At 42.9% G+C, this 26,516-nt stretch overlaps 1 protein-coding gene across 3 annotated transcripts in view; it reads right to left on the bottom strand.

The window, feature by feature from the left end:
* LOC143807115 (uncharacterized) overlaps positions 1 to 26,516 on the bottom strand; it is an 87,940-nt gene that overhangs the window by 25,989 nt on the left and 35,435 nt on the right. Inside the window, exons 1-7 of one of the 3 annotated variants that reach the window (XM_077288459.1) lie at positions 17,378 to 17,581; positions 14,446 to 14,499; positions 10,155 to 10,262; positions 6,305 to 6,610; positions 4,829 to 4,947; positions 4,059 to 4,128; positions 3,517 to 3,573 (exon numbers count right to left, since the gene is read on the bottom strand). In XM_077288459.1, coding sequence (XP_077144574.1) covers positions 3,517 to 3,573; positions 4,059 to 4,128; positions 4,829 to 4,947; positions 6,305 to 6,610; positions 10,155 to 10,262; positions 14,446 to 14,482 — 697 coding nt within the window. In that variant the 5' untranslated portion in view covers positions 14,483 to 14,499; positions 17,378 to 17,581. Of the gene's footprint in view, positions 1 to 3,516; positions 3,574 to 4,058; positions 4,129 to 4,828; positions 4,948 to 6,304; positions 6,611 to 10,154; positions 10,263 to 14,445; positions 14,500 to 17,377; positions 17,582 to 26,516 lie in introns of those variants that run through there. The other 2 variants (XM_077288540.1, XM_077288377.1) reach the window with 2 other exon arrangements.

The raw sequence follows: 26,516 nt of genomic DNA, 5'->3' as shown, positions 1-26,516 counted from the left end.
ATTATAAACTTCTGTGAAGCACTCGAGGGTTCAAAGTGCTCACCACACATCTAGATAAGTTCCTTAGGGGGGTTTACTTTCCCAAATGCTGTCACTTGTGGGGGGTTTCCACTGTTTAGGCACATCAGGGGCTCTCCAAACGCGACATGGCGTCCTATCTCAATTACAGCCAATTTTGCATTGAAAAGTCAAATGGCGCTTCTTCCCTTCCGAGCTCAACCATGCGTCCAAACAGTGGTATTATATGGGGTATCGGCATACTCAGGATAAATTGTACAACAATTTTCCGGGTCCAAGTTCTCCTGTTACCCTTGGTAAAATAAAACAAATTTTTTTTTATGAAAAAAAGTTAAATGTTCATTTTTTGTTACAGGAAAGAAATATATCTTGGTACCGTGTTAGCCAGTAGATAGAAAAATATTTAGAATTGAGAGTCCTCAGTGGTTGATACCTTTTAATGGCTAACTGAAAAGATGGTAACAAATTGCAAGCTTTCGAGACTACATACGTCTCTTCATCAGGCTAAGACTAAAACAAATTCTGAAGAATCACATATTTATGCACAACATAGCACAGGAAAAAAAAAAAAAGGGAGAGGGGAAAAAAAACATGGATAAGCCAGGTGACATGAAGCAGAATTACCATGGGTGATAAACAGTTATGTCCATAAATATTGGGCCAATTCTTAGATAAGGATTGTTTTATTGTCCTGTGATTAGGGTCTGGTTCTGTTGTGATGACCCCACATGGTCTGATGGGCAGGTTCATTAGTTGATGTAAAAAGACTTAAATCCGTGTGACACATTCATTCCTGCATTTAGAGTGTCAAAGGTCGTCATCAGTTTATATTCCCAGACTCTCCTGTCTTTCTGCAATTTGAAGTTACCCTTTAATACAAGTAATTTCATGTCCATAATGTTATGATTTTGGAGACTAAACTAAAACTAAAGAAGAAAATAACTGGGTACTTCTAGTAGTTACCTACAATCCAAATCTGGAGGCGCTAAGGGGAGCTGCACGGAAATTACAACCTTTACTGCAAAAAGATGCCCGACTAAAAGAATTTGTTTTAGTCTTTGCCTGATGAAGAGACGTATGTAGCCTCGAAAGCTTGCAATTTGTTACCATCTTTTCAGTTAGCCATTAAAAGGTATCAACCACTGAGGACTCTCAATTCTAAACATTTTTTGTTAAACATTCCAAAAATTCCTGTGAAGCACCTGAATGGTTAATAAACTTCTTAAATGTGGTTTTGAGCACCTTGAGGGGTGCAGTTTTTAGAATGGTGTCACGTTTGGGTATTTTCTATCATATAGACCCCTCAATGTGGCTTCAAATGTGATGTGGTCCCTAAAAAAATGGTGTTGTAAAAATGAGAAATTGCTAGTCAACTTTGTAGACATGTGAGAAATGTTACTTATTAAGTATGTTGTGGAACATATCTCTGTGATTTAAGGGCATGAAAATTCAAAGTTGGAAAAAAGCGAAATTTTCAAAATTGTGACCAAGTTTCCGTTTTTTTCCCAAATAAACACAAGTACTATCAAATACATTTTAACACTATCATGAAGTACAACATGTCCGGAGAAAACATTGTCAGAATCATCAGAATCCTTTAAAGCGTTCCAGAGTTATAATCTCATAAAGGGACAGTGGTCAGAATTGTAAAAATTGGCCCGGTCATTAACGTGCAAACCACCCTTGGGGGGTAAAGGGGTTAAACAAGACCAGCTGAGCTTCAAATGTCTGCTTCTACACATGCATTACATTTACTATGTACAGTGGATACGGAAAGTAGTCAGACCTGTTACTTTTTTCACTTTGTTTCATTGCAGCCATTTGGTAAATTCAAAAAAGTTAATTTTTTCTCATTAATGCACATTCTGCACCCCATCTTGACTGAAAAAGACTGAAATATAGAAATGATTCCATATTTATTAAAAAAGAAAAACTTAAATATTACATGGTAATAAGTATTCAGACCATTTGCTCAGACACCCATATTTAAGTCATATGCTGTCCATTTCCTTGTGATCCTCTTTGAGATGGTTCTACTCCTTCATTGGAGTCCAGCTGTGTTTAATTAAACTGATAGGACTTGATTTGTAAAGGCACACACCTGTCTATATAAGACAGCTCACAGTGCATGTCAGACTAAATGAAAATCTTGAGGTCAAAGGAACTGGCCAAGGAGCTCAGAGACAGAATTGTGGCAAGGCACACATCTGGCCAAGGTTACAAAAGATTACAAGGTTCCTAAGAGCACAGTTGCCTCCATAATACTTAAATGGAAGAAGTTTGGGACCACCAGAAGTCTTACTAGACCTGGCTGTCCAGCCAAACTGAGCAAACGTGGGAGAAGAACCTTGGTGAGAGAGGTAAAGAAGAACCCCAAGATCACTGTGGCTGAGCACCAGAGATGCAGTAAGGAGGTGGGAGAAAGTTCCACAAAGTAAACTATCACTGCAGCCCTCCACCTTGGGCCTTTATGGCAGAGTGGCCCAATGGAAACCTCTACTCAGTGCAACACATATGAAAGCCAGCATAGAGTTTGCTAAAAAACACATGAAGGACTCCCAGACTATGAGAAATAAGATTCTCTGGTCTGATGAGACGAAGACAGACTTTTTTGGTGATAATTCTAATTGGTATGTGTGGAGAAAACCAGGCACTGCTCATCACCTGCCCAATACAATCACAACAATGAAACAGGGTGGTGACAGCATCATGCTTTGTGGGTGTTTTTCAGCTGCAGGGACAGGACGGCTGGTTGTCATTGAAGGAAATATGAATACGGCCAAGAATCCTGGATGAAAACCTCTTCCAGAGTGCTCTGTACCTCAGTTTTGGCCGAAGGTTCACCCTCCAACAATACAATGACCTTAAGCAGACAGCTAAAATAACAAAGGAGTTGCTTCAAAACAATTCTGTGACCATTCTTGACTCAACCAGAGCCCTGACCTAAACCCAATTGAGCATCTCTGGAGAGACCTGGAAATGGCTGTCCACCAATGTTTACCATCCAACCTGACGGAACTGGAAAGGATCTGCAAGGAAGAAAGACAGAGGATCCCCAAATCCAGGTGTGAAAACTTGTTGCATCATTCACAAGAAGACTCATGGCTGTACTAGCTCAAAAGGTGCTTCTACTCAATACTGACATGTGATATGTCAGTTTTTCTTTTTTAATAGATATGCCAAAACTTCTGTTTTTCCAGTCAAGATGGGGTGCAGAGTGTACATTAATGAGAACAAAATGAACTTTTTTTGAATTTACCAAATGGCTGCAATGAAACAAAGAGAGAAAAAGTTAAAGGGGTCTGAATACTTTCCGTACCCACTGTATGTGTTCTCACACATACTTTCCTCCTAATATCAGTTCGGGCAGAAGAGCAGAAGAGCTCTGGGTCATAGACTGAAGGAATGGCTGACTAGTTCTTTATACCAATTGAAACAAAAAAGATGACTTTTCTTAGGAACTTTTGGGAACAATTGCTGGTTAGATTAATACATTACCACAAGTACTTGCTCTTAATTCTTTCAGTTCTTCTTTCTCTAGCTCAGACTTGCCTTCTGGAGGGAAATGAGAATAAATAACTGAGAATATCATATAAAAACGCTTTAACATTTTTCCATCAATAAAAGGTACATAAAGCAGGCAGAGAAAAAAAACAAGTTAGCGGTTTTGAGCTTTTTTTTTAAGTAAAAAAAGCTTTTTTTTTCCACAATTCCCAATGCCATTTCTAGCCTTTTGTTGTGTCCAAGAGCCAAGTTACAGAACTTGATTACAATGCAGTTTCATGTACCTTTTAAGTATTCAGAAACCGCAGAATACACAGAATGACAACTGATCAATAGAAACGTAGCTTTGTGGGGTGCTGGATTTGTAGTTTCACCCAGGCATTTGCCCTGTTTGGGTTGCTACAATTTTACTGTATATACATTATTTTTTTTGTTCTTTATTTTTTGGGTGGGGGGCAGGAAATTCAAACAATTATCAGCTATCTCATCAGTCTCTTATTTGATCAATTGACAATGGTGGGAAACATGTATCCTACCTGGGTCACTTCTTGCTTCTTCTACTGGAATTTCCCTCTGGGAAGAGAGTAAAAAATATCTATAAGATAGCTGAAAACATAAGAAAATATTCTTCAATACTTAATTCTTGCTATGACATTTTTGGGAATTTGCTTACTTTGAGGCAAGTGATGATTGAACCTTCTGAAGCGATAGAAATTTGCACTACCCAGTCTGGCATCCACTTCTGTACTTGGCTGGACCAAGGCAGGGCATACTTCCCCCACTGGTACTCGAATGCCAGCATACCAGGCACCTCTTAGGATTACTAGTCCCCCACGACACCATGGTATCACATGTGGAAGGGCCCAAGGAATCCTAAAAGGACCCCAGGATGTTCACATTTGAGTGCCAGTCGCGGAAGTTCACACCGCCTTAGTCCACCTGCATACTAAAGCTGGTGCCACAATGCAAATCTATTTAGTCATCAAGATGTAGAGGCCATTTCTAGTTTATCAGATAATCTCCCCAGTAACTGATTAGTATAGGAATATGAAGGGGAAGACCCTAAATCTCATAGTGACCGGGTGTGATCACTGGATTTCCATTGGTTAGAATGTTTCCTGGTTATTTTTTATGTTTGAGGAAACCTCAACTGATTCATAAAAAGTAAATTAGCATAAGGAGGGGTTAACAGGAAGGGTAAAAATGCATGAGTCTGCACTGGAGCTGTATACACAAGACAACGATACATTTTGAGCACTGGAAAAAGAGCAAAAATAAAGCAAAATTGAAATGAAATTATACTTACGGAATTTGCAGGACACCTCTTCTTCTTCCTCCACAGCATGAAGGCTAATCCTGCTGCTATTACCACCAGCAATACAATCACTGTCACAACCACTGCCACGCGATTATTTCGGTGAGAATCTAGAAGAATCCATTCAACTCAATCAGACAGGAATAGAACATTTCTTCAAGAAGAACAAGAACCAAACCTTCATTTTTTGTTCATTTTTTTCTAGCACACCATACTTGTGGCACTCCCATTTTTTTTTCTCCTTATGCACCTCCTTGATAGAGGCATGCCTGCTGTTCAGTGTACAGCCCAAAACTACATTTCCCACAATGCAGTTTGTGTTCTTCATGTTGTTAGACCCTGCCCCCCAACTTCATGGTTGACTAAATGCACCCACCAATCAGAGTATGGTACAGGTAATAGCAGAAAACTGTGCATGCGCATCTTAGAACTGGACCACACACATAATGTCAGTGCTGAAGAGCCACATATTTTGAGAGTTGACCTTCTAAGAAACTTCCCGTTAATAATACACCATCTGATAACCGAAGGCTACAACGGGGTCACGTGACTGTTTGCGGAAACATCAATTAAATTATTTTACACTTGTTTATAAAGATAGTCTAGGAAAACCCACAGGAAACTAAGCAAAAGATGTGACTAGATGAGATGCTCAAAAGTTGGTCTGCTTTCCAAAATGTCATTATGGTTCAAGAAAAGGACCCAATGCCCATTTATTTAAATGTGTTTGTATTGATAAAATAAGCACAACCCTACATGATGGAGGTTACAAGTTTGGGTGACTACACAGAAATCTGTTTCAGTTCTTTTTCCATCATCATCAGCTTTGGGCAGTTTATAAAAGGGGATTTGTCACTTGCCATAATTACCGATATGGTGTAAATGCCACTGTTCTCCTGAATTCGGGATTGTTTTCTTTTGTTCCTGCTCCTCTGTTTCTGAGATATTGGTGTTTATTCCCTGTATATAAATCTAGTCATTTTTAGCAAAGTGGGGGAGGTCCTTAACTCTTTTCTGTGGATGCCTTCTTAATGACCACACCCAGTTGTCTAAAAACACTAGATTTATATAGAGGGAAGAAGGGGCCAATGGAGAGGCACAGGAGAACAGAGGCACAGGAGCAAAAAAAATACATTGCCGGTTTCAGGAGAACAGCAGGATTTACACCAGGTGAAACAACTACATAGTCTTGGCAAGTGACAGGACCTCTTTAAAGTTCTCAACATGCAGTGTCTAAACCCTCTCTATCTTCCTCGTGAATCTCCTAAGGGAATTTTAGAAAGGCTGTGTCCTTAAAACCTCACATATCTAACCAGATCCTACAGAAAGTCTTGAACAGATCTGTCCACAGATGGACACTACAACTAAGCCGAATCTTGTTCTAAGATTCCTTTGGAGACATTTATCTATTTAGAAGCAATTGGCAATAGCAAGAGACATATGCAATCTGTTCAACGTAAAACTTACCAGAAATGTTTAAGACAAAAACAATTTTGTCCTTCTTTAGGTCTTTCATCAGTATGTCAGCTTTGTATTCTCCTTGGTCTTCCATTTCAAATTTATATATAATTAGTGATCCATCACTGGAACTTCCCAGTCTGCCATCATAGCTACTGTCTCTGATGGTCACACCTTCCGAAGTCTGGGTCGTAGCAAAATTGATCCCATTCTTGATCCACTGGATGTCTTGTATTTCACTTTCTCCAATGGCATCCACTACTAGTATAACCTCTGTACCTCTTAAAGCCAATATAGTCTTTTTGTTCAACTTACCTGACAAATTAAAAAGTATAAATGATTATCTAAGGTCTGATAGTATATGACGGCCCTCTTGGCTTAGTACATGATCCAAATTGTTTAAAACTGCACTAGGACATTGATGTAAATCTTTGGGCCCACACTATACCTCGGCAAATCTCCTATTTCATACATACAGTCAACTCTGTCCCAGAAGGAGAAAAAACTCACTAGCAAAACCTACTGAGAGTAGTTATTAAAGAGAGTATTCTTTCCTCCTGGAAAAGAGCTCATTTACAATTTTCTTTACCATAGATCATTGCTCTTCTACTTAGGCAGAACCAGTCCTAACTCTCATTCCTCCAGTACCTTTGTATTTCTTCAAGGCCAAAGACTATTAAAGGGTTGTCAAATTTGGGGCATTGACAGATAGATACCCACCTCATGAGAGGTGGCATAAAAGTGCTGCTCTCTCCATTCATGTGAATAGTAGCTCTGAAAGAGATAAGCACACCTGCTCAGCAGTTTTTGTGCATCCTATAAAGATAAATGGAGAGCAATACGCCTGTGAGGCCACCTCTCCTTTCCTGACGGTGCTTATCGAGGCTGAATTCTCTAGACAGAAGCTGGTCCAAGTGATGGGACCCACAGTTGTGGGATATTTATAGCACACTCCTATGATATGTTTAGAACTAATGCTTAATTTTTTATTTTTTTTTTCTTATTTCACAGTCTGCTCCATAGACAGGAGCATTCAGATCTGTTGAGCGCTCTTGTGTTCTTTATGAGAAAGCCACTGTCAGACTCCTATGGCAGCAGCTTATCTCACTGAGAACAAATGTTTGGCAGTCTGAAATCGCACTTATCTTCCTGAGACATTATCTGAAAAGAGTTGGTATTTCCCCATTAGATTAGATTGTCAGCTAAGATTGGCAAATGTGTATCATGGCTGCAGCGCCCCAGAGTCCTGGTCGTTGCAGTACTGTTGCTCCGCCACTAAGGGGAGTGATGGTACGTCTGATGGCACTTAAGGAGTTCACCTGACCAGGTATCACAGTCACACATTACACTTCACACTCTGGCCACCAGGGGGAGCAAAGGGTTCTATGTATTAGGCCACTCCTCACAATCTGGTAAAACTGGGGGCTGGATAGGAAGTTAGGCAGAAAAAAGCTGACTGGGTTTTGCCCAGGCAACACCTAGTGAGAGAAGGGGTTGCTTGGGAAGATTCAGGGGGGTCTGTTATGATCCCAATGGCAAGGATCTCAGAGATTACAGCAAAGTCTGCAAACATAAATACCAGCTCATAGGGACGTGGTAACTAGGCTGACCATATACCTGATACTAGCACAAACACTAACAGTAGCCGGGGAACGTGCCTACGTTGATCCTAGACGTCTCGCGCCAGCCGGAGAACTAACTAACCCTATCAGGGAAAATAAGACCTCTCTTGCCTCCAGAGAAAAGACCCCAAAGTAATACAAGCCCCCAACAAATAATAACGGTGAGGTAAGAAGAAAAGACAAACGTAAGCATGAACTAGATTTTAGCAAAGAGAGGCCCACTGACTAATAGCAGAAAATAGTAAGATGACTTATATGGTCAGCAAAAAACCCTGCAAAATATCCACGCTGAATATCCAAGAACCCCCAAACCGACTAACGGTGAGGGGGGAGAATATCAGCCCCCTAGAGCTTCCAGCAATATCAGGAATCACATTTTGTACAAGCTGGACAAAAATATGAACAAGCAAAATAACAAAAAATAAGAAAGCAGGACTTAGCTTATCTTGCAAAGAACCAGGACCTGAAGACAGGAGCAAACAGAAATGAACTGATTACAACGATGCCAGGCACTGGACTGAGAATCCAGGAAGTTTAAATAGCAACACCCCAGGCCTAACGAAGCAGGTGAGTAACAACCTGGTAAAAGACAATCCAAGTGCCAAATCACTAGTGACCACAAGAGGGAGCCAAGAAGTATAGTTCACAACAGGGGTCCCTGTCAGGGATGGGATCCTGACAGAGGCCTAGCGAAAAGGACAGATCGTTACGGAGCCGCGCCTGCACTTCATTGCGGCGGTATCTTAAGAAAGGATAAGAAGCGAGGTTTATTGTGGAGAAGTGAGAAACGAGATCACAGCACAAAGGCGAAAGAACCAGTAGGAGTCGTGCCCCGAGATCGGCAACATCCTACTGAGGCGCGTAGCCGGTGGCCGGAACACCGAGGAAATATTGGGCTCCATGCATTACTTCAAACAAACGGCAGGCAGTTAATTATAGGTTGGCTGCCTCACCTAAATCACCTAATGAAGACAACGGAGGCAATTGTGGGAGAGGGGTGTCTCTAGGGTCCCTATAAAATAACTCCAGGCCTACCCCGTCATACGGGTGCGTCCTATCCATATCATCTGGGGGACGGAGAGAAAGAACAGAAACATACACGACAGTTGTGAGGACTATCCCGTGGTGCTCAGCAGGGAAGTACTACAACACCCAGGCGCTAGTAGGTAGGCACTGATTACCACCTGCAAAGGGAACTCTGGATGTGCCTTCGGACCGGCCGGTCTCAGCCAGCCCTGTTAACAGTGCTCTGGATTGCAGATGCCGAAGCCTTCAGTAAAGAGGTAAAGAGACTGCAACCCTGTGTCCTCATTATATACTGCGACCTACACTACCACCTATACCTTTTATTGGGCGCCCCTTAGCAGGACCACGGACCAGGTCAGGCCACCGTGACATTCTCAAAACCGATAGACCCGGTACCGAGTACCCCGCCGTCCTGCGTCTGGGGGCCACTCCATGGCTCTAAAGCCGCCTTTATACACTAGATAAAAGTCTTCTGAAGGTGACAATTTCCCTTTTCCAGGTGACTAACTGATGAAGCTGTCCACAATCATTGATGTTGGGAAAGTAAAGATTGAGTAGGTACAATTTTTTAAACCAATCCTTTTGGTATGCAAGTAGATAAGCTCCTGCCAAATGAGTTTCATGTATGATATATATTTTTTAACAACCTGAAGAAGACTCCAGGATGTTGGAGTCGAAACGCGTTGTTTTATCCTGTAACTCCTGAATAAATTATTACATTTGACATCCACGAGAAACTTGTGACGGAAGCGCCGATAACTATATGGGTGTTTTTCTGTGTCTTGACTGCCTTTACCATGGTTGTCTGAAACCTTCTGTGAGCCCAGCTGGTTGAGCTGCAGTCTGCCTCCTCCGGATTCCTGTGGGATCCTGTTTATGCCTCATTTCACCTGTTTCTGGAGAGTGCAACTATTACAGTATAACGTGCAATCTAGAAGCAGCTTTTACTACACTTACTGTAGATCATGCGTGGCGCCTGTTCCTCTTTTTTTTCTCTATCTTTTAGGGTCATTTGGATTTATAAATGAGTTTGGCGCCGGCTTAGAATGTTCTTGCCATAAAGAACACGAGAATGCTCAGCTGATCTGAGCTTTTATAAGCATGGGCAAGTCAGACGTGATAGCTGTTGGCCGGACAAATATTGGGCCAATTATTATCTAAAAATCTACTTTAGTCAAAACATAATGTACAATAATAAGGATACTACTTACCTTTTTCCCAAGTAGATGCCGCTATCTGGGCTTCTTTGAAAATGTGATCATTTTGTAGATTTTCTGTACCCTTCAAGAGCGTTCCTTCTGTAATTCTAATACAAAGTACTAGACAAACACATAACACATTAGTGTATCCTTTCTATTCTTCAACAATACATAATCAATAAAAATCTTCAAATCGATTGTGGCAAAAAGAGATTGAGATTGGGAGTTAAAATACAAAAATCGACAAAAATGACCAGAAATGTTCATGCCTGAAGAGGTAAAAATGCACTAGTAATAGGAGCCTCTACAAAGAACACCTATTAGGACTATGCTGGAAGTAATAGATGGAGATGACCTCCTCAATGCCTCCAGAAGAAGAGCCACTATAAGGAACCCACATTAAGACAATTCTCATGGCCAAACCATGAGTTGGGATAGTCAAGGAGTCAAAGGCCAAAAGCCAGGAGAGAACATCATAAATAGAGAGAAGAGATGACAGCGTAGACAGGTAATGGTCCAAGGTCAAAATACCAGGAGGACAGCTGATCAGAGCAAAAGGGTTAAACTGACAGATGGTCAGAACTAGGTCCAAAGTCAGGCAATGAATGATCATCAAGCAAAACACTAGGCACATAGAAAACCAAACACATTTAGCTGAAGCTACTGTATGTCTGGCAGAGGTCTGAAACTAACAGCCTAGTTAAGTAGCAAGGCAATCACCTGGGACAATGAACACCTGGAAACAACCCCAACACCTCAGATTCTCAGATTGAATAGCCAAGATGTCAATCAATATACTGACAGCTCAGCACGCCCCTGTACCAGAGCGGTCACCGAGCTGTCAATAAAAGTACTGACAGCTTCAGCATGCCCCTATAAGATTAATTGCCTGAGGATGAGTTGGGCAATTCCTGAGAAAATGTCCAGAGAGCCCACAGTACAAACAGAGTCTAAGCTCTTGTCTACATTTTTTCTCCACCACGCGAAGACTTGCAACTCTAATCTCCAATGGCTCCCCTTCCTATAAATGGATCTGCTCCAGGGAAGTATAACAGACAGCCTGCAGTTCACCATGTCTCTCATGAATTCTAAGGTCCATTCATATGACCTGGGTCATGGCCTCCACCAGAGAACTAGGAGCATTGTGAATGACCACGGCATCCTTATGGGTTTCAGAAAGGCCTTTGTGGACCTTGCACCTGAGAGCTGCATCGTTCCACAGAACTTCAGTGGACCACTGCTGGAACTGCAGTAGCCTTCAGCTGTATGACCACCCTGAATCAGGTTCATGATCTTAGCCTCAATTACCTGAATTCTGTCAGGTTTGTCGTAGATCAGGTGTCCACAGAAGACCGTTCTGGGGCTTGTGGAGACATGGAAAATGCCCAGGTCTGAGGACCCCCTCTCACTAGGGACATAATTATTCCCATGCTCTGAAACTCATCCCCTAATGACCAGGGAGGCAGGGTAAAAAATAACCTGCAGCACTTCCTGAACAACCTACACTGGTCTTTTTCTCCAGAAAATTTATCAGGGAGGGCCATTCAGGTCCGGGAGATACCGACTGTACATTACATCCTGATACTGACATCACATCCATTGCCAGCAGTGGAAAGCTTCAGGAAGCATTCATAAAATGAATTATCTGTCCTTGCAACTTATATTGTGATAATTCCATATTCTGGCATTCCATAGCCAGATTATGAGTCACCTGCATAAAATTCACCACCTGGTCACAAAGCCTGTGAACAGGAATTAAACTGGCGAAGAAGAAAAACGTATGGGACAGACGTAATGTGACACTAGGTCACTTCTCATGGACAAACTGTGACTCGAGAAAATCAAAGAGTACGAGATCAAAAGCCAGGAGGGCACTTCATAAACAGAGAGAAGAGACAAAAGCATAGTCAGGTAATGTTTCAAGGTAAAAATACCAGGAGGACAGCGGATCAGAGCAAAGGGATTAAACAGACATATGGTCAGAACAAGTTCCCAGGGCAGGTAAGAAAAGATCATCAAACAAAAAACTAGTGAAATAGAAAACCAAACACACTTAGCTGACGCTACATCTGGCAGAGGTCTGGGACTAACACCCTAATTAAGTAGCAGGGCAATCACCTGAGAAAATGAATACCTGGAAACAGCCCAGCACCTCCAGTCTCAGATTGTATATCCAAGCTGACAGCTCAGCACACCCCTGCACCAGACCAGATACTGAACTGTCAATCAAAGTACTGACAGCTTCAGCACGCCCCTGTACTAGATTGGACGGTTGAGCCATCAGTAACTGTATCCCAGACACACTGAAGGGTGAAATCATGACAACAATTCTAGAAGTCATAGACGATTATGACCCCCTCAATGCCTCCAAAAGATGAGCCATTAGAAAGGACCCCAATTAAGACAATGCTGGAAGTCATAGGTAGACATGACCTCCTCAATGCCTCCAGAACAGGAGTCACTACAAAGCGCCCCCATTAAGACAATGCTGGAAATTATAGATAGAGATGACCTTCTCAATGGCCTTCAGAATAGGAAAAACTACTAAAGAACTCCATTTAGTCATAGACGGAGATAACCTTTTTGTTGCTCCCAGAAAAAGCCACTACAGAAAACCCCCATGTGGAGACTTGAGGGTCAGTGAGTTGGCCTGGCTATCTTTAGTCTGCATGGAATTGGACTCATCCTACTGAACAACCATATTCCTTCACCATGGGAAAAACACTACTCAGACAACACAGGGTGAGGGCACCACACTCCGTTAAGTAACTCCATTGAGTTACCAACAGTTATCAGCATAGATTACATTCCCATCAAGGACACAAGATTGTCACTTGCACTAAGGGTACCGTCTCACAAAACGATTTACCAACGATCACGACCAGCGATACGACCTGGCCGTGATCGTTGGTAAGTCATTGTGTGGTCGCTGGGGAGCTGTCACACAGACAGCTCTCCAGCGACCAACGATGCCGAAGTCCCCTGGTAACCAGGGTAAACATCGGGTTACTAAGCGCAGGGCCGCGCTTAGTAACCCGATGTTTACCCTGGTTACCATCGTAAAAGTAAAAAAAAAAAAACAGTACATACTCACATTCCGGTGTCCGTCAGGTCCCTTGCCGTCTGCTTCCCGCACTGACTGAGTGCCGGCCGTAAAGTGAAAGCAGAGCACAGCAGTGATGTCACCGCTGTATAAGCACACTGAAACGGGTTATGTACAAACCAGGAAGTGAAACTGACCATTGAGCAAGAGGACACCTACAAATCACTAATTCAATTAGACTGCATAAATGTCCTCCAAGTAACGCAGACTAGTACACCACAGGGGCTGATGCAATCTGTAATCAGCAGGCATTCCACAAATGAACATACCAAAAGGATCACCAGACAGTCTCACATGTGTCACACTACAAAGAACCACGAGGATAAAGCTGGAAGTGATAGATGGAGATGACATCCTCAATGCCACAAGAAGAGGAGCCACTACAAGAAGCCTTGATGTCATAGATGAACATGGCCTCCTCAATGCCCAAAGAAGAGGAGCCACTGCAAGAAGCCTTGATGTCATGGATGTAGATGACCTCTTCAATGCCCTCAGAAGGAGCCACTTCAACGAGCACCCTGGTGATCAACTCACACAAAACTTTAATGCAGAGTTTTTGCACAGATTGGACAACACCTTTAAGGATAGCATAAGACTCATTTACATGGGCAAATTTCTGCCTCCTATGAACACCAAATGACTAAGAAATCGATTGGTGCCCAATGCCATCTGTATGGGGAGTGAACAAACCTCAATCCTTTCCTTCCGCTGCTAACTTTCATTATTCCACTTTTGCTTTTTCCTATCTTTTTTCTAAGAACCATAACATTTTATTGTTTTTTTCTATTGATATACCCATATGTGGAATTGTTTTTTGCAACAATAGTTTTCACAGATGCCATCTACTTTACTATATGATGTACTGAAAAACTGGCAAAAACTCGTTAGGTGATATAGTGAAAAAAAAAAAGCAATTGTTTATTTTGGACTTGTTTTTATGACTTTCATTGTGACCTAAATCAGGGGGATATTTTAGTGGTTAAAAGAAATTCATAAGTGAAAAGTTTCTTTTAAGTCGAAATTTACTGAAAATTTAACCTGAGTCATTTCATAAATCCCATCCACTGGGTTTGTAATGCAGAACATCCAAAACGCTGCTATTTCTGATTGTGGGCATGTAGCCTTAAGGTTTCCAAACTGAACTGAGAATTGCGAAATTAGTAAACTTATTTTATTTAAACCTTAGGATAATCAACTTACAGATTATGATGCACATCAAGCAACAAGTATCCTTCATCTTCTTTTTTCTTATATCTACAAATTCAAAGGAGAAAGATAAAAATATTTTGATAAAGCAAAAACAAAAGTACAACGTACTAATGCTGGGAGAAGTATAGAAATTTGCTTCCTTTAAAGGGAATCTTTAAATTAAAATATTAATTAAATTATCAAATTATTGCTATGTAATCTGAGAGCAGCATGATGTAGAGACAAATACCCTAATTCCAGGAATGAATCACTTACTGTAAAATCCACAAAAAGAGGAAAATTTCTCCTATATTCAAGAAAAAACAAAAACAGGCAGAGATGCTTACCTGTCTAACTGGGCGTCAATACAAATACACTAACAGGGTGCAATGGACCCAAGTAAAATGGCAACTGCACAGATGCAAAAATACCAAATGAGCCAGCCTTCAATCAGAGATTGGCCGGGTGGCACACCAGTGCAAAAAATATAATCTGTATGAGGCAATGTTCACACAGGGAATGCAGAGCATCTGGTTCTCAGCCTATTAATGACGCCCTATGGCGGGCTGCCCAGTGCTAACTATGATGCATCCTGTGTGAACAGTGGCCACAGTTTACAGAACCATTTGGGCCCAACTGCACCCCCAAAAAAATATAAAGTGCACAAAAACATAAATATATGTAATGTATTGGTTGATATTCTGGCCATAATACGTACGCTGGCAACCCACGTCAAGGGTCCTTACACTTGCCAGTCCTACTCTAACAAAAACCACAAACCACACAGCCAATCCCTGATTGAAGGCTGGCTGTCTCATTTGGTAATATTGCACCTGTGCAGTTGCCATTTTACTTGGGTCCACTGCACCCTGTTAGTGCATTTGTGTCGAGGCCCAGTTAGACAAGTAAGTGCAGCGCCCCAGAGTCCTGGTCGTTGCAGTACTGTGGCTCCGCCGCTAAGGGGGGCTATGGTACGTCTGATGGCACTGAAGGAGTTCTTCTGACCAGGTATCACATACACCAATACATTTCACAGTCGGGCCTCCAGGGGGAGCTAAGGGTGCTATTTATTAGACCACTCCTCACCGTGTGGGTAAACTGGGGGTCAGGCAGGAAGTTAGTTCAGAAAGCTGACTGGGTTGGAACCAGACAACACCTGGTGGCAAAGGGTGTTGTGGGGAAGATTCGGTAGGGTCTCTGTCAGGTTTGGGACCCTGACAGAGGCCTGGCAACAAGAGAGAACGTCACGGGACCGTTCCTGCTCAGCATAGCGGCGGTGCCCTAAGAGAGGATCAGAAGCGAGATATATTGTGCTGAGTGAGAAACGAGATCAAAGCACGAAGGAGAATACCAGTAGGAGTCGTGCTGTAAGACCAAGGCAACATCCTACTGAGGCGCACAACCGGCGGCCGGAACGCCGAGGAAGTATTCATATATCTAGGTCCAGGCAATACTTCAAACCAACGGCAGGACAGTCAGCCACAGGTGGGCTGTCTCACCTAAATCACCTATGCAGACATGGGGGGCAACCTGTGGAGAGGGGCGACTCTAGGGTCCCGGAAGAGCTCCGAGCCTACCCGTCATACGGGTGCGTCCCAACCATAACACCGGGAGGGACGGAGGATTAGCAGAACATCATCTAATCGAGTTGTTGTGAGGGAACACGAGAAACAGACACAACAGTTGTGGGGACTATCCCGTAAGCACAGCAGGGGAGGACCACAACACATAGCGCTAGTAGGAAGGCACAGATTTCCACCTGCAAGGAGAACTCTGGAGGTGCCATCGGACCGGCCGGACTTGCGCAGCCTGGTGAATCATATTCCGGACTGAGGACCCAGAGACCTTCAGTAAAGAGGTAAAGAGACTGCAACCTGGTGTCCTCGTTATTTACTGCACCGCACCACCACCACTATCTACATCTATCACTGTACGCCCCTCAGCAGGGTCACGGACCGGGTCTAGCCACCGTGATAACCCCAGAGCAGAGACTCAGAGGCCCGGTACCGGGTACCCCTCGGCCCTGCGGCAGTGGGGGCGCTACATAAGCATCTCTGCCTGTTTTTGTTTTTTCTTGAATATTGGAGGAATTTTTCCTCTTTTTGTGGTTTTTATGTTAGAGTAGGACTGGCAAGTGTAAGGATCCATTTATTTATTTTTTTGGAGCCTAAGAGAGAGTCAATCCATGCAAAATGTAAAATGGATTAAATGTAACTGGATTTTCCAATAAAACTTTTTAAGTGGGAAAAAATACATTTTACTTTTATATTCTGAGTATATGGGATAAAAGTGAGATTGGTGGGTGTCTGACCACAGGAAGCTTGACAATGTCTAAATAAGGGGACTGTGGTTTGGACACTGCTGCTTTGATTTTTCCATCCATGATCAATTTTTCGCATGAGACACATTACACTATTAAATTATTAAAGTCAATCTGTCAAGAGAGTAAAGGGGTCTCTGGATCCAGAACAATGTGACCTTGGCTGACGTCCATCTGAAAATATATGGAAAGTCTGCAAAAGCCAGATGTTTTTTTCTGCCATCTGTAGTCTCCGGAAGAAAAAAAAAAGCACCATTTGTGATTTTTTTTTTATTCTCCTCCAAGGCATGCGATGTACAAACACATCAATACATCCAGAATGAGACGTAGTAAATTAGGGTTAATTAATTGTCATTCTAATAAATTTCCCCTCTACTGTAAAATGCATTAAAGCAAACATCTCAATAATAAGAACAATCAACAGTCAACAATAAGAGCATATTCACGGGTGTGCACAAACCGAGTCATTACTGATCATGCAAACCACATCGAAAATGCAGAAATCTGAATGTAAAAAATCCAACAACATAAAAGCCAAAGCAAAGGCTACAAAAAGAGTCACAAGAGGGCAGGAAGATATAGAAAATACATAGAATATATCAATATATAGTGGTAAATAATTACCTATCACAATAAATCCCAGCCTCAGCAAGGCACAAGGGCTGGCATCGTCTACTTTTACTTTCACTTTACTCGACTCCCGGCCTTTCCAGGAACCAGCCGCAGACTGGAATTAATTATAAACTCTGAGCCGGATCCTGTAGATGTTGACATGTAATGCGTGGTAGTATAGTATATAATATATACAGTACATGTAATGTAACCAGGCATACACTAAAGAAGGGGACAGAATCATGGAATGGGATCCAATCTCTTTAGACACTCCTTTCCTACATTTTTCAGCAGGAAGTTCAAGGGTTTTCCATTGTGAATTAGGAATACAAGTAAACGGGAGCACATAAAGAAAAACAGCCATATACAAACTATACATACATAAACACAGGCATACTACATACAAAAGCACACACTACATACATAAACATACACATAAGCACACTACGTAAACATAAACTACATGCATAAACATACACATACTATATACAGTGGGGAAAATAAGTATTTGATACACTGCCAATTTTGCCAGTATTCCCCCACCTACAAAGAATGGAGAGGTCTGTAAATTTTTTCGTAGGTACACTTCACCTGTGAGAGACAGAATCTAAAAATAAAACCCAGAAAGTCACATTGTATGATTTTACATAATTAATTTGCATTTTATTGCATGAAATAAGCATTTGATACAATAGAGAAACATAACTTAATATTTGGCACAGAAACCTTTGTTTGCAATTACAGAGGTCATACATTCCTGTAGTTCTTGACCAGGTTTGCACACACTGCAGCAGGAATTTTGGCCCACTCCTCCATACAGCTCTTCTCCAAATATTTCAGGCTTTGGGGCTGTCACTAGGCAACATTGAGTTTCAGCTTCTTCCAAAGATTTTCTATTGGGTTCAGGTCTAGAGACTGGCTATACCACTCCAGGACCATGAAATGTTTCCTATGGAGCCTCTCCTTAGTTGCCCTTGCTGTGTGTGTTGGGTTATTGTCATGCTGGAGGACCCAGCCATGACCCATCTTCAATGCTCTTACTGAGGGAAGCAGGTTGTTGGTCAAAATCTTGGATACATGTCCCCATCCATCATCATCCCTTCAATACCGTGCAGTCGTCCTGCCTCATTTACAGAAAATCACCCCCAAAGTATGATGTTCCCGCCCACCATGCTTCACAGTTGGGAAGGTGTTGTTGGGGTAGTACTCATCCTTCTTTTTCCTCCAAACACGGCAAGTAGAGTTGATACCAATAAGTGCTATTTTGGTTTCATTTGACCACATAACCTTGTCCCCTGCTCCCCCTGGATCGTCCAGATGGTCACTGACAAACTTGAAACGGGCCTGGACATATGCTGGTTTGAGCAGGGGGACCTCACGTGCCCTGCAAACATTTTTAATCCATGACGGCATAGTTTGCTGTTAATGGTAATGTTTGAGACTGTGTTCCAGCTCTCTTCAGGTCATTGACCAGGTCCTCCTTGTAGTTATGGGCTGAATCTTGACTTTTCTCAGAAACATCCTTACCCCAGGAGAGATCTTGCATGGAGCCCCAGACTAAGGAAGATTGACAGTCATCTTGTGTTTCTTCCATTTTCTAATACACCATGTTCCAAATTATAACGCAAATTATATTTTTCTTGGATTTTCCTAAATGGTCGGTGCAAATGACAGTCAGTCTAATAAAAGTCATCACCCGTTATACATCGAATTTTATTGCAGAAACCTAGGAGGTCACATTCACTGAACAAAAAAGCTATTTAACTCCAAAACATCCTAACACAGGCAAAGTTACATGTTAACATTCTTTGATATCACCTTCACAATTCTTGCATCCATTGAACTTGTGCATTTTTGGAGAGTTTCTGCTTGTATTTCTTTGCATGAAGTCAGAATAGCCTCCCAGAGCTGCTGTTTTGATGTGAACTGCCTCCCGCCCTCATAGATCTTTTGCTTGATGATACTCCAAAGGTTCTCTATAGGGTTAAGGTCAGGGGAAGATTGTGGCCACACCATGAGTTTATCTTTTTTATGCCCATAGTAGCCAATGACTCAGAGGTATTCTTTGCAGCATGAGATGGTGGATTGTCATGTATGAAGATGATTTTGCTCCTGAAGGCACGTTTCTGCTTTTTATACCATTGAAGAAAGTTGTCGGTCAGAAACTCTATATACTTCGCAGAGGTAATTTTCAGGAACCTTAAAGGGCCCTACCAGCTGTTTTCCCATGATTCCGGCCCAAAATATGACTCCTCTACCTCCTTGCTGACGTTGCAGCCTTGTTGGGACATGGTGGCCATCCACCAACCATCCACTACTCCATCCATCTGGACCATCCAGCGTTGCTCGACACTCATTAGTAAACAAGATTGTTTGAAAATTAGTCTTCATGTATGTCTGTGTCAACTGCAACCATTTCTGCTTGTGAACACTGTTTAGGGGTGGCCAAATAGTAGTTTACTGTTGTGAATTCTGCTCTTGGGCTCCCTCCGGTGGTTGTAAGTGGCACTTTTGTGAGTTCTGCTCTTGGGCTCCCTCCTGTGGTTTTGAGTGGAATGGCTGCTTCTTGGATTTAGCATCAGCAGCTGCTTCCACTGATCGTCTTTCTGGCTTGGCTATTTTAGTCTGGCCTTATCCCTCAGTCAATGCCAGTTGTCAATTGTTCCTGCTTGGAGTCACAGCTCTTTTGGATTTCCCTGACACTCTGACCAGTTCAGCAAAGATAAGTCCTTGCTTGTCCTTTTGCAGTCCACTTATTGTGGACTTGATTGTTCAGCACATTCTATGTTTTTCTCTTAGTCCAGCTTATCAGTATGGATCTATTCAGCTAAGCTGGAAGCTCTGGGCAGCAGATTTTGCCCTCCACACCTTTAGTCAGGTGTGGAGATTTTTGCATTCTCTGCGGTGGACTTTTTCTAGTTTTTATTACTGACCGCACAGTGTTCTGTCCTGTACTATCTGTCTAGCTAGAATTGGCCTCCTTTGCTACATCTTGTTTCATTCTACGTATGTCACACAAAGGAAATAGCGGGCACCACAGCTATAAATAAATGAGGGATCAACCATATGCATATAGAGCAGTACATTCAAAGAAAACCAAGAAAAAAGGATATGCATAAAACTGGGATCAACCATCCAAATAAACAACTTTATTAATACAGGGCATATCAAAACAAGACATACATTTAAAAACATTTAAAAAACCCAAAAAAACAGCATATGGCCAGTAAGCCACCTGCTACCTCCCAGACAGATGGAAATAAATGCCAAAGAGCACCACACAAAATATAATAATAAATACAAAACAATGCACATATATACAATTTCAGATATCCAAGCTCATCCACTGCCAGCTATCCTCTATGAGCCTAAATTACAGCTTATGTGCAACCTTATCAGTGCTTACAAAATGTGCATAGCACTGCCCAGGAGCCTGGAACTAGGATAACCCCATTCTAAATAAAGGAATACCACACCAAGGCGGCCGTGCACTTACACAGAAGCATGTAGCCCAGAGCACAAAGATAAGGACAAGTCCAGGAAACCTGGGGCTCAAAAGAAGTGCCGGGTAGGGATGAGAAAATGCACTGCAAGGTGCTCGTGCTGGGAGGGACTGAAGCCCCACGCGTATCGACGCTACAAGAGCGTCTTCCTCAGGGGAAATGTGCAGTAAGTAAGCGAGGCTTGTTTTAATATGACCAGATAATGAACTATAACAAAAATCACCTGTGGGCATGCAGCAGCGTGCAGGTATCCGGGGGCAAATGCAGGCCAGCATACACTTCCGGTTCGCCGAGTGAACAGAACTGCAGCTGCGCAGTGACCTAAGGTTGCAAAGTAGCACACACAGCCACAGTCCAAGAGTAACCATGGGAACAGGTAACGCTGAACTAATTAAGAGGCCGCCTGTGTGGACCAGGCAGGTAGAAAAAAGAGCTCCCAAGGAGTCAGAGGAAACGCCTGTGTGGACCAGGCAGGCAGAAAAAAGAGCTCTAAAGGAATCAGAAAGAGAACACTGGCCAGTGATCAATAGAGAATAGGAGCATGAAAAAAGTTAATACCAAGCACATACATAGGATACTACCAAATTATCAAGGCTGACAGAATGAGACACATATTCCCGCTGCTGGAATCCTACCAGACAAATGGCGACGCAGAGACGATTCAAGGACAAGCGCCTGCGCAAATGAATAAAGTTGAAATTAAGTAAACCAAAGGGCACTCGCGCAGTGCAATTATATTGCTGCGTAAGTCCATACATGCTGGGCCGCGTACATCCCTGAGAGGTAAGTTAGGGCACACGAAATAAATATTCACCCTGTCCCTGTTGGTCGTAGAGATAGGAAGCACAATCCCGACTTATTGGTTGTGATGCATATGACAGCTCAGAGTAAGAGCAGTTACTGCGCCCCCACCTTAGTGTCTGGTAATAAGAGACAAACTTGCATCAAAATTCTTGGGTGCCCCCATTTTTGATGCAAGTTTGTCTCATATGCATCACAACCAATAAGTCGGGATTGTGCTTCCTATCTCTATGACCAACAGGGACAGGGTGAATATTTATTTCGTGTGCCCTAACTTACCTCTCAGGGATGTACGCGGCCCAGCATGTATGGACTTACGCAGCAATATAATTGCACTGCGCGAGTGCCCTTTGGTTTACTTAATTTCAACTTTATTCATTTGCGCAGGCGCTTGTCCTTGAATCGTCTCTGCGTCGCCATTTGTCTGGTAGGATTCCAGCAGCGGGAATATGTGTCTCATTCTGTCAGCCTTGATAATTTGGTAGTATCCTATGTATGTGCTTGGTATTAACTTTTTTCATGCTCCTATTCTCTATTGATCACTGGCCAGTGTTCTCTTTCTGATTCCTTTAGAGCTCTTTTTTCTACCTGCCTGGTCCACACAGGCGGCCTCTTAATTAGTTCAGCGTTACCTGTTCCCATGGTTACTCTTGGACTGTGGCTGTGTGTGCTACTTTGCAACCTTAGGTCACTGCGCAGCTGCAGTTCTGTTCACTCGGCGAACCGGAAGTGTATGCTGGCCTGCATTTGCCCCCGGATACCTGCACGCTGCTGCATGCCCACAGGTGATTTTTGTTATAGTTCATTATCTGGTCATATTAAAACAAGCCTCGCTTACTTACTGCACATTTCCCCTGAGGAAGACGCTCTTGTAGCGTCGATACGCGTGGGGCTTCAGTCCCTCCCAGCACGAGCACCTTGCAGTGCATTTTCTCATCCCTACCCGGCACTTCTTTTGAGCCCCAGGTTTCCTGGACTTGTCCTTATCTTTGTGCTCTGGGCTACATGCTTCTGTGTAAGTGCACGGCCGCCTTGGTGTGGTATTCCTTTATTTAGAATGGGGTTATCCTAGTTCCAGGCTCCTGGGCAGTGCTATGCACATTTTGTAAGCACTGATAAGGTTGCACATAAGCTGTAATTTAGGCTCATAGAGGATAGCTGGCAGTGGATGAGCTTGGATATCTGAAATTGTATATATGTGCATTGTTTTGTATTTATTATTATATTTTGTGTGGTGCTCTTTGGCATTTATTTCCATCTGTCTGGGAGGTAGCAGGTGGCTTACTGGCCATATGCTGTTTTTTTGGGTTTTTTAAATGTTTTTAAATGTATGTCTTGTTTTGATATGCCCTGTATTAATAAAGTTGTTTATTTGGATGGTTGATCCCAGTTTTATGCATATCCTTTTTTCTTGGTTTTCTTTGATTCTACGTATGTCATTTCCCTCTCCACTCACAGTCATTATTTGTGGGGGGCTGTCCTATCCTTTGGGGATTTTCTCTGAGGCAAGATAGCTTTCCTGTTTCTACCTTTAGGGGTAGTTAGCTCTCAGGCTGTGACGAGATGTCTAGGGAGTGACAGGAACATCCCACGGCTACTTCTAGTGTTGTGTTAAGATCAGGAACTGCGGTCAGTATAGTTACCACCTGCTCAGAGCTCGTCGCATGTCGCTCCTAAATCACCAGTCCATAACAGTACAACTGGCCCAAAATGAGTTAAATGCATCTCAAAAGGAAGAAAAAAAAAGAGCTCTGAGCCATTTTTTTTTTCTTTAGTCTGTTTTGTCTTTTTTTTTTTCCTCTTGATCTCTGGGTGGTTCAGGATTTTGGCACGGGCATGGATGTTCAGGGTTTGTTTCCTCGTGTGGATCAGCTTGCTGCAAGAGTACAGAGTATTCAAGATTATGTTGTTCAGACTCCGGCTTTAGAGCCTAGAATTCCTACTCCAGATTTGTTTTATGGGGATAGATCTAAGTTTTTGAACTTTAAAAATAACTGCAAATTGTTTTTTGCTCTGAAACCCCGTTCCTCTGGTGATCCCATTCAGCAAGTTAAAATAGTCATTTCTCTGCTGCGTGGTGACCCTCAGGACTGGGCATTCTCCCTTAAATCAGGGGATCTGGCATTGCTTAATGTAGATGCATTTTTTCAATCGCTCGGATTATTGTATGACGAACCTCACTCTGTGGATCTTGCAGAAAAAACCTTGTTGGCCCTGTGTCAGTGTCAGGAAGCGGCAGAATGATACTGCCAGAAATTTAGAAAATGGTCTGTGCTCACTAAATGGAATGAGGATGCTCTGGCAGCAATTTTCAGAAAGGGTCTTTCTGAAGCCCTTAAAGATGTTATGGTGGGGTTCCCCACGCCTGTTGGTTTAAGCGAATCTATGTCTTTAGCCATTCAGATAGATCGGCGCCTGCGCGAGCGCAAAATGGTGCACCATATGGCAGTGTCCTCTGAACAGAGTCCTGAGCCTATGCAATGTGATAGGATTTTGACTAGAGCGGAACAGCGGGGATACAGACGTCAGAACGGGCTGTGTTTTTACTGTGGTGATTCTGCTCATGCTATTTCTGATTGCCCTAAGTGTATTAAGAGGGTTGCTAGATCTGTTACCATCAGTACTGTACAGCCTAAATTTCTCCTGTCTGTGACCCTGATTTGCTCATTGTCATCCTTTTCTGTCATAGCATTTGTGGATTCAGGCGCTGCCCTGAACTTAATGAACTTAGAATTCGCCAGGTGCTGTGGTTTTTCTTTGCAGCCTTTGCAGAGCCCTATTCCTTTTAGGGGTATTGATGCTACACCGTTGGCCAAGAATAAACCTCAGTATTGGACTCAGCTGACTATGTGCATGGCTCCAGCACATCAGGAAGATTGCCGTTTTCTGGTGTTGCATAATTTACATGATGTTGTTGTACTGGGTTTTCCATGGTCACAAGTACACAATCCAGTGCTGGATTGGAAATCTATGTCTGTGACTAGTTGGGGTTGTCAAGGGGTACATAGTGACGTTCCTTTGATGTCAATTTCCTCTCCCCCCTCTTCTGATGTTCCTGAATTTTTGTCAGATTTCCAGGATGTATTTGATGAGCCCAAGTCAGTTCCCTTCCTCCACATAGGGACTGTGATTGTGCTATTGACTTGATTCCTGGCTGTAAGTTCCCTAAGGGCCAACTTTTCAATCTGTCTGTGCCAGAGCATGCCGCCATGCGGAGTTATGTTAAGGAGTCTTTGGAGAAGGGGCATATTCGGCCGTCTTCGTCACCATTGGGAGCAGGATTCTTTTTTCTTGCCAAGAAGGATGGCTCCTTGAGACCCTGTATTGATTATCGCCTTCTTAATAAGATCACGGTCAAGTTCCAATACCCTTTGCCTTTGCTTTCTGATTTGTTTGCTTGGATTAAGGGTGCTAGTTGGTTTACCAAGATTGACCTTCGAGGGGCATATAATCTTGTTCGTATTAAACAGGGTGACGAATGGAAAACTGCATTTAATACGCCCGAAGGCCATTTTGAATACCTTGTGATGCCTTTCGGGCTTTCTAATGCTCCTTCTGTATTTCAGTCCTTCATGCATGATATTTTCCGCAATTATCTTGATAAATTCTTGATTGTGTATTTGGATGATATTTTAATTTTTTCCGATGATTGGGAGTCTCATGTGAAACAGGCCAGGATGGTATTCCAGATCCTTCGTGATAATGCCTTATTTGTGAAGAGCCTTCAGAAATTTTTGGGCTTTGCTAATTTTTATCGCCGTTTCATTGCCAACTTTTCCAGTGTGGTTAAGCCCCTGACCGATTTGACTAAGAAAGGCGCTGATGTGACGAATTGGTCCTCTGCGGCTGTTGAGGCCTTTCAGGAGCTTAAACGTCGATTTACTTCTGCCCCTGTGTTGCGTCAGCCGGATGTTTCTCTTCCTTTTCAGGTTGTGGTTGACGCTTCTGAGATTGGGGCAGGGGCCGTTTTGTCACAGAGGAATTCTGATGGTTCCTTGATGAAACCGTGTGCCTTCTTTTCCCGAAAGTTTTCGCCTGCGGAACGCAATTATGATGTCGGCAATCGGGAATTGTTGGCTATGAAGTGGGCATTTGAGGAGTGGCGACATTGGCTTGAGGGAGCCAAGCACCGCGTTGTGGTCTTGACCGATCATAAGAATCTTATTTACCTCGAGTCGGCCAAGCGGCTGAACCCTAGACAGGCTCGATGGTCCCTGTTTTTATCCCGTTTCGATTTTGTGGTCTCATATCTTCCGGGATCTAAGAATGTTAAGGCGGATGCCCTCTCTAGGAGTTTTTTGCCTGATTCTCCTGGAGTCCTTGAGCCGGTTGGCATTCTTAGGGAAGGGGTGATTCTTTCTGCTATCTCCCCTGATTTACGGCGGGTGCTTCAGGAATTTCAGGCTGATAAACCTGACCGCTGTCCTATGGGGAAGCTGTTAGTTCCTGATAGATGGACTAATAAGGTAATTTTTGAGGTCCATTGTTCTGTGTTGGCCGGTCATCCTGGGATTTTTGGTACCAGAGATTTGGTTGCTAGGTCCTTTTGGTGGCCTTCTTTGTCGCGGGATGTGCGTTCTTTTGTGCAGTCCTGTGGGACTTGTGCCCGGGCTAAGCCTTGCTGTTCCCGCGCTAGTGGGTTGCTTTCACCTTTGCCTGTCCCTGAGAGGCCCAGGACGCATATTTCCATGGATTTTATTTCGGATCTTCCTGTGTCCCAGAAGATGTCTGTTATCTGGGTGGTTTGTGACCGGTTCTCTAAAATGGTCCATTTGGTACCTTTGCCTAAATTGCCTTCCTCCTCTGATTTGGTTCCATTGTTTTTTCAGCATGTGGTTCGTTTGCAT

This window comes from Ranitomeya variabilis, chromosome 1 (genome assembly GCF_051348905.1).
Source record: "Ranitomeya variabilis isolate aRanVar5 chromosome 1, aRanVar5.hap1, whole genome shotgun sequence".
NCBI lineage: Eukaryota > Metazoa > Chordata > Amphibia > Anura > Dendrobatidae > Ranitomeya > Ranitomeya variabilis.
This window is presented reverse-complemented; position numbering and strand designations above follow the sequence as displayed.